General features: G+C 41.8%; 1 protein-coding gene across 2 annotated transcripts; it reads right to left on the bottom strand.

Moving 5' to 3' along the window:
- Nucleotides 1-4,117: 4,117 nt before the first annotated feature.
- On the bottom strand, nt 4,118-10,593 carry LOC113161038 (GTPase IMAP family member 9-like). Of its 2 annotated transcripts, XM_026358531.2 has the most exons (4): nt 10,414-10,593; nt 5,633-5,719; nt 4,491-5,288; nt 4,118-4,459 (listed from the first exon to the last, which is right to left on the bottom strand). In XM_026358531.2, exons 1-3 carry the CDS (start codon nt 10,436-10,438, stop codon nt 4,519-4,521), a joined length of 882 nt encoding a protein of 293 aa, XP_026214316.1. In that variant the 5' UTR covers nt 10,439-10,593; the 3' UTR covers nt 4,118-4,459; nt 4,491-4,518. The 2 variants fall into 2 exon arrangements, with proteins under 2 accessions (XP_026214316.1, XP_026214315.1); XM_026358530.2 differs by having other exon boundaries at nt 4,118-5,288.
- Between the last annotated feature and the right edge of the window lie 869 nt (nt 10,594-11,462).

The following is an 11,462-nucleotide window of genomic DNA, read 5'->3' as shown; positions in this document are numbered from 1 at the left end:
CTTGCTGGTTAATGAATTCACAGCGATCGCCCCGTGTAAGATCCTCCACTGAAGATCTCCAGTTCTCTTGTTCGGGGGGGCTTGTAGAGGACCCTCCATACAGGTTGCAGACCGACTCCTCGAGACAGCTTCCTCCTCCACACTGTGTCCTCCCTGCTCCCCAGCTGGGTTTTATTCAACTCAACGACACAGCAAGCATACAGAGTCTTCCCCGTGATGGTGTAGAGGTCAAAGCACCTGGTCAAGTCTCTAAAGTCCAAAGTAAAACCAAAAACATCCAGACTGTCCACGCCACTGCAGTAATCCTGCAGCATCTGCTGCTCAGCAGCAGACAGCCTATTTAGGACCAGCTTCAAAATCCTCTCCAAAACCCTGGCTGATCTGAGACCCAAGGCCGAGGCCACGGCCGGTGCATTTTCCAGGACAGGACCAGCCACGTGAACCAGTTGTTTCAGTGTTGACAGTCCTGAAGAGAGCAGAGCAGGACTCAGACCCGGAGTGGAGCCGTCGTGTACGTCCAACCGGGCCCTGTGTATCAGGGGCTCCGCCAGGAGCCACTACAGGGAGACTGAAGGCTCCAGCCTCCTCCACCTAAACAGCCTCCAGGATCGGAAAACACAATGATAAAACACAGGTAAAACCGAAACATCAAAACCAGTGGAGTCCATTAAAAACAATGCAGAGTCAAGGTGAAGCGCATCAGCCGTTCGTAGAACGGCAGAGGCCACAGGTCTCAAGACCACATCCTCTGGTCCAGAGAGAAACCTTTGGACAAACTGAAGTCTGAAAGCGGACACTCTGCTGGGCAAGTGGATCAGACCTTGACCACCTTGATCTTTGGATAAAAACAAAACACACTGTGGCACCCAGTGAAGCTGGTTCCAGAAAAAATTCACAATGATGGACTGAACCTGTTTAAGAAGATCAACAGGGGGGTCCACACAGGCCAGGCGATGCCAGAGCCTGCTGGCCGCCAAGTTCAATTCAATTCAATTCAAGTCAGTTTTATTTGTATAGCGCCAATTCACAACAGAAATTATCTCAAGGCACTTTACAGTGTAAGGTTTAAGACCTTACAGAGTATAATTATACAAAAAAAATGATACAGAAAACCCAACAATCCCATTTGAGCAAGCTTTAGGCAACAGTGGAGAGGAAAAACTCCCTTTAGAGGAAGTAACCTCCAGCAGAACCAGGCTCATAGTGGGCGGCCATCTGCCTCGACCGGTTGGGGTGAGTGGAAAAAGAAGAGAGAAAAGAACAGCCGGCAACAAAAACAACAAAAAGCAGCAAGAACATTGGGCAGGTCAACTGGATTCTGGAGATGTACAGCTCCAGGCCGAGGATACCTGCAGAAAAGTACAGAGAGAGGGAGACAGAGAGGAGGAAACACAACTACAGGAGAGAGAAGACACAAAGTTAATGACAGGAAATGGTAGAATTTAAATGGATAGAGGAGAAAGGAGAGAGGTGCACTGCACAGGTGGTCATACAATTGCTTAGAAACTACCTTTTCAAGAATTTTAGAGATAAAGGGCAGATTGGATATTGGTCTATAATTCACTAAGACCCCTGAGTCCAGAGTAGGCTTTTTGAGCAGGGGCTTGACTACAGCAACCTTAAAAGCCTGTGCTATGTAGCCTATTTGTAAAGATAGATTGATCTGATCTAATATGGACGTGCTGATGAAAGGTAAGACATCCTTGAGGAGTCTAGTCGGGATGGGATCTAAGAGACATGTTGATGGTTTAGAGGAATTAATTACTGAAATTAATTCAAAATGATCTATGGGGAAGAAGCAGTCTAAGTATGAGCGTGGTCTTACAAATGAATCTAGAGTTGTTGTACAATCCTTGCTATATGCAGGGAGGATCTGATCAATTTTATTTATAAAGAAATTCATAAAATCATTGCTGCTGAGAGTTGACAGAATACTAGGCTCAACCGAGCTATGACTCTTTGTCAGCCTGGCTACAGTGCTGAAAAGAAATCTGGGGTTGTTCTTATTTGCCTCTATTAATGAGGAATAATATGAAGTTCTAGCTTTACGCAGGGCTTTTTTATATATTATTAAACTATCTTTCCAGGCTAGGCAATATTAATCTAAATTGGTGGAACGCCACCTCCTTTCCAACTTACGTGATTTCTGCTTTAAGCTACGGATTTGTGAATTGTACCATGGAACTAACTTCCTCTGACTCACTAGTTTCTTTTTCAGAGGAGCAACAGTATCAAGTATTGTTCCAAGTGAAGCACCCGTACTATTAACAAGATAGTCCACTTGTGCTGGAGTAACATTGAAATAACTGCCTTCCTCTGTGTTGGTACATGGCTCTGAAATAAAAGATGGAATCAGTTCCTTAAATTTGTCAACAGCATTTTCACATAAACATCTACTGTAGTGAATCTTATCTGTAGGTTTAGTAAAGTCTGGTACTGTAAATTCAAATGTAATTAAGAAATGGTCAGATAAAAGAGAGTTTTGGGGAAAAACTATTAACTGATCAATTTCCACACTGTATGTCAGAATAAGATTAAGGGTGTGATTAAAACAGTGAGTGGGTTTATTTACATTTAGAGTCTAATAGTGAATTAAATGCAGTGTTGAGGCAGTTATCATCAACATGTACATGGATATTAAAGTCACCCACTATATTGACTTTATCTTCACTAAGAACTAAATCAGATAGAAACTCTGAGAATTCAGTTAAAAACTCAGAGTAAGGGACAGGAAGACGGTACACAATAAAAACAGGACTGGTTTTTGATTTTTCCAGTTAGGATCAGAGAGGCTAAGAGTGAGGTTCTCAAATGAACTCAAACTATGTTTAGGTCTGGGGTTGATTAATAAACTTGAGTGGAAGATTGCTGCTACTCCTCCACCCCGACCTGTGCTTCTAGGAACATGATAATTAACATGACTTGAGGGGGTCGACTCATTCAGAGAGACATATTCATCCTGCTGCAGCCAGGTTTCAGTAAGACAGAATAAGTCTATTTGATGGTCAGTTATCAAATCATTTACTAACAGGGATTTAGACGAGAGAGATCTGATATATAACAGTCCACATTTGATTGTTGTCTTGTTATTTTGTTCTTTATTTGTATTAGGTTCTTGTGAGTCACTCTTCTTGTTGGTTTTTGATATAAATAATTTAGGTAGTCGGGGAGCAGACACTGTCTCTATAAGGTTATGGTAGTTTTTGGGGGATGACGGCTGTAAGGAAGCTGCAGAGAGGTGTGTAAGACTGCGTCTCTGCGTCCTGGGCTCCACTCTGAGATGTCAGGGCTTAGGTCGTCTAATAAACTCTGCCATATTTCTAGAGTTGAGACGCACCATCTAAAGTGGGATGGATGCCATCTCTTCTAATCAGCCCAGGTTTTAGGGTTAGGGTTAGGGTTAACGTTTTCCGAATGTCTCTGTAGCCCACGTTGTTAGCGGGACACCACTTAGACAGCCAGCAGTTAAATGACGACATGCGGCTAAACATGTCGTCACTGGTCAGATTGGGAAGGGGCCCAGAGAAAACTACGGAGTCTGACATCGTTTTAGCAAAGTTACACACCGATTTAACGTTAATTTTAGCGACCTCTTATTGGCGTAATTGGGTGTCATTAACTCCTGTGTGAACTACAGTTTAGTCACCATGATGGAGGTTCCTGTAGCAGCTAGCCCCCAGTCAGAGTATTATATTAATATTTTATGATGAGGATCTTTGTTTCCTGACTCTTCACTTATCACAAAAAAGATAAAAATGACAATGATCGTACTGATGGTTTAAGTTTTAATGCAGCTGGATGTACAGAATTCTCCTCCCAGAACATGTTCTAAGCTCATTCTGATCAGTGAGTGTTTGAGTAGCACACGGATTCACATGTAGTCCACTCTGATGTTCTGTTATCATAAACTTCATTTTCTCATGCTGTGTTGATGCAGTTTGCGTCTCATCAGTTCTCTCAGTACCGTTGGTGAAGTCTGCTCTGTGTGGTCTGAACGTCCAGAGAAATAAATGAGGAACATGTTGGTCTGAGTTCTGCAGTAGTTTGTCTGATCACTGCTGATAGAAGGTTCTAACAGAGACAGGTCATCACTGCTGATAGAAGGTTCTAACAGAGACAGGTCAGCACTGCTGATAGAAGGTTCTAACAGAGACAGGTCATCACTGCTGCTCTGGTTCATGTTTTTCTCATGTTTTACTGTGTCGGTGTTGTGTGATGTGAGCACATCTCTAATGAGATGGACCACAAACATGATCCCTACATGGTCCACACTGTGTGTTCTCACTGTCATTCAGTGTTTGGACAATATTTTCTGTCCTTCCACCATTTTGGTCTCTGATTAAAAGTCCTCCTCCCTACTCCGAACAGTTTTCACCTTAGGAGCTCTTTTAAGGTCTAAGATACTTTGTGAATCATTTTTATCTTTACGAGGATTTAGTCTGAACTTTGAAGAGAAATTTTTTTAAAATCTCATCAGGAGAAACTTTTAGTTTCAGGTTTGACCTTTGACCTATGCCATCACAGTATAATACATTTTATCTGTCTGGCTAACTTAGCTACAGCTCCTGCTCCACCTTTCCGTGTAAACACGTTGTGTCTCTCCGCCTGTCGCCTCACTTCTTTAGGTTCCATATTTGGATTTTCTCTCTGCAGGTGTCTCATCTTGTCTCTTATGGCTCTTTCAGCCGCTTCAAACATTTCATTGGTGAAGCAGCTTCCTCCGTTTCTCTGAACCATTCTGTGGATCTTGTCCAGCAGATCGCTGACTTGAGCTGGATCTTGGTCTCTGTTGTCAAAGACGTGATATCCTCCATGACACTGACTGATGAAGTCACTGAGATCTGAATTTTCACTAATTATTTCTTCTACGCAAACTTCTTCTTCCTTTAAATCGTCGCCATGAGTGAACAAGACCATCATGTAGCGTCCTGCCTCATCGAACATCTCCTGGATGATTTCCACTGTTTCTTGTTCTTCTTTAGTGAATCTGTACGGCAGCAGAACGACCAGGATCACATGAGGACCAGGAGCACAGAGTGAGACGGATCTAGCGATCTCCGTCTTTACTTCTTCTTCTTCTCTGCTGGTGTCAAACAGACCTGGAGTATCGACCACAGACACTATTTCACCTTCAAACTCGGTTGTTTCTTTCTGACACTCACTTGTCACTGATGACGTGCACATCATAGATTCAAAAGCTTTTCTCCCTAAGATGGTGTTTCCTGCTGCACTCTTCCCAGCTCCAACCTTTCCAACCAGGACAATCCTGAGCCCTGGTTCCTCGGAATCTGTTGGAGAATTTCCCACACAAATTACTGACAAAACTCTAAAATCACTGTCACAGAATAAAGAGTTGTGATTTCTCTGAGTCTGTCGCTCAGAACAGTCAATAGTTTTTCATGCCTGACCAGAAAACAGCAGCACACTTGATGCAGGATGAAGAACTAATCCCCCTGCCCCCTGCCCCCGACCCTGATCACTGATGATGTCAGGTGTCAGTCATTAAACAAACCACAAACCAATCTGTAAACTGTGAATTTTAGTTATCCTCCCTCCATACGGTTCCTGTCTGCCTTTCTCTCAATGGTACTGTTACTGACATGAACTCTGACCTTAACACCCAGATATCTACCTGTTTCAGGTGTGTCCAGGTGTTCGTCAGTCTCTCCCTCCGTCTCTGGCCTGGAATCTTGTGGTTGTGTCTCATCTTGAATTGAATCTTTAGAAGCAGAATCAGAAATCATATTTCTTTAACATTTTGTGGCAAAACAGCCATTTAACAATCAGCTGTTCTAATCATTTTTGTACTTAGCGTCTGATTAAATCATCATGTGTAACTCAAGTGTAGCCAGCTGAGTTTTCCTGTAGCTTCAGATGGCAGATTTCGACTACATCTGCTGAATAAAAGTCAAATTAAGATTAACCTTGCCTGGTTTAATAATATATAAAAACACCCTACGTAAAGCTAGAACCAAGTGTTTTTACTTATTAATAGAAGCAAATAAGAACAACCCTAGGTTTCTTTTCAGCACTGTAGCCAGGACCAGCACATCCATACTAGATCAGATAAATCTATCTTTACAAATAGGCTACGTACCACAGGCTTTTTACATTTAGCAGACGCTTTTATCCAAAGTGACTGACAAGTAGGGTACAAGGGTAGACAGGGTAAGCGTGAGGAGGTCTTGCCTAAGGACCCCTACTGGTGGTAGGCCACAGCTGGGATTTGAACCCCGGTTTCCCACAGGGGAGGCGGTGATGTTACTACTACACTAACCTTTTACAAACTAACAAAACGGACGAGGGGGAATGAGTACAAACGAAAGGTTATTTATTAACAAAAAGGGCAGGGACACGGGGAGCGAACAAACACTGAAAGTAACAACTTAAAGAGACCCGAAAACACGGTGGCAAAATACAAACAAGACCATAACCTGACATACAAAGTGACAACAAAAATCACTGCGGAAGGCAGGAAAACAAGAACAAACATACAAAGCAAACAAGACAGTGTAACAACAAAAAACCACGCACTAATACGGACAAGAAACCAACAGACAAACTAGATGTATAAAGTAACAAACAAAAATCACTGCCAAAGGCAGGAAAACGAGAACAAAACATACAGGGCTAACAGGACAAAGTATCAACTTAAAAATGCTGCATAATCGCAGACCAAACAATTCAAACGTGCAAATAAAAACAGAGAGGTGCCTGATGGACTAACACACGAACAAAAAAACAGACTGACCAGATTCATGGAGGATACGGCACAAATGAAGTAACGAACACCATGAATGGGCAACAAACCAGCAAAACCCAGAGCACTGAGAGGAGCTTATAAAACAGAGGGATGCACAGGTGAAATGAGTCAGTAATCAGTCCGGTCAGTGGAGAGTGGAGGAAGTCCATATATGGGTGTGGCAGGAGGGTGAGACAGAACAAAACAAAACGAAACGAAACCCACAGACATGGGCAGAGGGAGGAATTGTAACACTAACCAGCCGGCTTTGTAGTCAAACCCCTACTCAAAAAGCCTACTCCGGGGTGGACTCCGGGGTTTTAGTGAATTATAGACCAATATCCAATCTGCCCTTTATCTCTAAAATTCTTGAAAAGGTAGTTTCTAAGCAATTATATGACCACCTGCGCAGTAATAACTTGTATGAAGATTTCCAGTCAGGATTTAGAGTACATCATAGTACAGAAACAGCACTGGTAAAGGTTACTAATGATCTTCTATTAGCATCAGACCATGGTCTACTCTCTAAACTCGTCTTGTTAGATCTAAGTGCTGCATTCGACACTATAGATCACAACATTTTATTACACAGACTGGAGCGTGTCATTGGGATAAAAGAACTACACTAGATTAAATCGTATCTATCAGATTTTAGATTCTTTTTACTCTATATATGCACTTTATAAAATTCCATTGCTATGCAGATGAGGAATATTATTAAAATTAGGATCATCCTGTCCCAAAGTGATGCTGAAAAACTAGTCCATGCATTTGTTGCTTCCAGACTGGACTATTGTAATTCATTATTAATAGTTTGTCCCAATAAATCATTAAAAAGCCTCCAGTTAATCCAAAATGCTGCAGTTCTGACTGGGCTTAGTAAGAGAGATCATATTTCTCCAACGTTAGCTTCTCTCCATTGGCTCCCTGTAAAATCCAGAATTGAATTTAAAATTCTTCTCCTTACATATAAATCACTTAATAATCAGGCTCCATCTTATCTTAAAGACCTCATAGCTCCATGTTTTCCCAGCAGAACGTTCTCAGGCTGCAGGTTTACTTGTGGTTCCTAGAGTTTCCAAATGTAGAATGGGAGGCAGAGCCTTTAGCTATCAAGCCCTTCTCCTGTGGAACCAGCTCCCAGTTCAGGTTCTGGAGGCAGACACCCTCTCTACATTTAAGACTAGACTTCAAACTTTCCTTTTTTATAAAGCTTATAGTTAGAGATGGATCAGGTGACTCTGAGCCATCTCTTAGTTCTGCTGCTATAGGTTATTCTGCTGGGGGAACTCTACTGATACACTGAGCTCCTCTCCTCTCACCTTTCTCCTCTATCCATTCAAATTCTACCATTTCATGTCCTTAACTTTGTGTCTTCTCTCTCCTGTAGTTGTGTTTCCTCCTCTCTGTCTCCCTCTCTCTGTTCTCCTCTGCAGGTATCCTCCTCCTTGGAGCTGTATATCTCCAGAGTCCAGATACTGGTCCTACCAGCCTTTTCAGTGTTTATGCTGCTTGTTGTTGTCTTTATTGCCTGCTGTTCTTTTCTCTCTTCTCTTTCCACTCACCCCAACCGGTCAAGGCAGATGGCCGCCCACCCTGTGCCTGGTTTTGCTGGAGGTTTCTTCCTCTAAAGGGAGTTTTCCCTCTCCACTATAGCCTAAAGCTTGCTCAAATAGGATTGTTAGGTCTTTCTATATAATGTTTTATACAGTTATATTCTGTATGGTGTTAAACACTGTAAAGTGTCTTGAGATTACTTCTGTTGTGATTTGGCGCTATAGAAATAAAATTTAATTGAACTGAATTCAATTGAATTATCTATAACATTCCACTCACAAGGAATGGACATGAAGTCAAAAACAATTTTTTTTGTTGTATGTGAAATGTGACCTTAGGGGATTTGAAGAAAACGTACTTCTACCTTCTACCTCACCAACCGCCCACAGTACGTCCGCCTGCAGAACTGTGTGTCTGACACTGTGGTCTGTAGCACAGGTGCTCCACAGGGGACAGTTCTGTCTCCATTCCTCTTCAACCTGTACACCTCAGGCTTCAGGTACAACTCAGAGTTCTGTCATCTTCAGATGTTCTCTGCAGTTGTAGGATGTATTAAAGGTGGAGATGTCACAGAGTACCGTGGAGTGGTGGAGAGTTTTGTGGACTGGTGTGGACTAAACTATCTTCAACTGAACATCAATAAAACAAAGGAGCTGGTGATGGAATTCAGGAAATCTGGGAGTCCTGTCATCCCTCTCTCTATACAGGGGGAGGAGGTGGAGGTTGTATCTGAGTACAAATACCTGGGAATGTACTTGGACAACAAACTGAACTGGACTAAGAACTTATCAGCACTGTACAAAAAGGCGCAGAGCCGGATGTACTTTCTGAGGAGACTCAGGTCCTTCAACATCTGCAGCACCATGCGGAGGATGTTTTATGAGTCTGTGGTTCCAGTGTCATCTTCTATGCTGTGGTCTGCTGGAACAGCAACATGAAGGTGGCAGACACTAACAGACTAAACAAACTGATTAGGAGGGCTGGCTCTGTTCTGGGGGTGGAGCTGGACCCTCTACATGTTGTAGCTGAGAGGAGGATGCTGTCCAAACTCCTCTCAATCCTGGACAATCCCTCCCACCCACTGCACAGTGTGTTGGCTGAACAGATGAGCACGTTCAGCCAAAGACTTATTAACATTAAATGCTCCACAGAGAACCACAGGGGGTCCTTTCTACCTGTGACCATCAATCTGTACAATTCCTCCCCCCTCTGTAAGGGGTGGGGGAAGTGACTGTTGTGTCGTATACTTGCTGTCAAGCCACAATAGGCTATAAATATTGACCCAATTTCATTCATCTATCTTACATATATTCTGTGTGTATATATATATATATATATATATATATATATATATATATATATATATATATATATATATATATACATACATACATATACATATATATATATATATATATATATATATATATATATATATATTGAGTTTTTCTGTATTGATGTTATTGGTTATGTGTATTTATGTTGGTGTTGGACCTTTCCTGGTTGCGGTTCCTTTCTTTCTGTCTGTGTTGAGAACAACTGTAATGAGGAAAACAATTTCCCTCTGGGATTAATAAAGCTTTTTGAATCTTCTGAACCTTTTTGAGGATTTATTAACCTATGTATTCATAATGCAAATGGAAGAATTCAGCTGTTGCAACAAGGACAAGTTTTCCCATCATGACTTTAAACGATGACATTCACGCAGCAAAACTATCTCAACTGGATCATCATCAGCATTCATGCTGAACTGGACGCTCCCCAAATGCAGTTTCACCAATAAAGAGACAGACAAACGGGGGACAGTCTGGTCATGTTAGTGTTCAGTTCATGTTAGCGTTCAGGTTAGCGTTCAGTCCAGGTTGGCTTTCAGTCCAGTTTAGCGTTCAGTCCAGGTTGGCTTTTCGTTCAAGTTAGCTTTCCGTTCATGTTAGCGTTCAGTTCAGATTAGCGTTCAGTTTATGTTAGATTACAGTTCATGTTAGCTCTTAGTTCATGTTTGCTTTCAGTTCATGTTAGCTTTCATTTAATGTTAGCTTTCAGTTCAGGTTAGTGTTCAGTTCAGGTTAGCGTTGTGTGAGTAACATTTAGAGATCAAGACTGAATGAACTCACCGCTCAGAGCTGGACCGTCAGACATAATGGATTTTACAGATGTGTTTTCTTGTCACGGTTGAAGAACAATTTCATTTAAAAAATGTATGATCTTTATATCTCTCCTCCTTCTGTTCTTCAAGCCAGAAACTAGGTTTGTGTTTTTCTCTGACAGGGGCAGGTTCCAGATCTGGTTTGTTTGGTAGCAGGAAGCTGAGTGTAAACTTCAGGTGGGCGTGGCTGACAGCAGGAGAGAGACAGGTAGAAGCTGGACAAACGAGCTGAGTCGAACTATTAGTTTTATTTATGATCATAATATTTGTTTCTATCTGTCTTTTCACTTTGATTCTTTATCAGTAGTGCAGTAACAGACAATCCAGGTCCAGAATTTAGAGTATCCAAGAAAACATCAGAGGTTCACAACAGAAACACAGACAGAAGACAGGGGCTTCCCTTTCCTCTAAACTTAAAGTTTAGAGGAAAGGGTTCAGGCAGGAGTCAAGAAGTATTTCCTGATACAACCACCTGTATGGAAGAGAGACAGGCAGGTACTGCTTCAATAGAGGGAGGCACAGGTGAAATCAGTCAGGCTGAGTAGAGTAAAGGCAATAAGATAAAGGAAGGACAGACAGGATGTGGCTGAGTATTTCAAAATAAAGTATGAAGTTCTGGAAGAAATCCAGATTCTTCTAACACAACGTGCTGCTGTTCTGAACACCTGAGACTCACCTGTGCACTGACTTCAAACTGACCCTTACACTCCTGGAACAGGAATACCATTACACACCATAAACTACTTTATACTGTATACATGTACTACATATAAAAGTACATCATACAAATACATATGTACTGTGTGTATAAGTACGTCATACTGTATCCAGGTATGTACTCTATACTTTAAACTGTATACAGATTTGTAGGATTAAGTACTAATAAAGTACTTTATTTGTTGGTGGATTGAACTCGACTCCCTAAAGTTGTTGAATCATTAACTTTTAATTTAAATTAAACTGACTCATGAATCCAGCACATAGACTGATCCAGCACCATGTTCTTCGACCAGGTAG

Source organism: Anabas testudineus, chromosome 10 (assembly GCF_900324465.2).
Source record: "Anabas testudineus chromosome 10, fAnaTes1.2, whole genome shotgun sequence".
Lineage (NCBI taxonomy): Eukaryota > Metazoa > Chordata > Actinopteri > Anabantiformes > Anabantidae > Anabas > Anabas testudineus.
The sequence above is the reverse complement of the archived record's forward strand: the minus strand, read 5'-3'. Positions and strand labels throughout refer to the sequence as shown.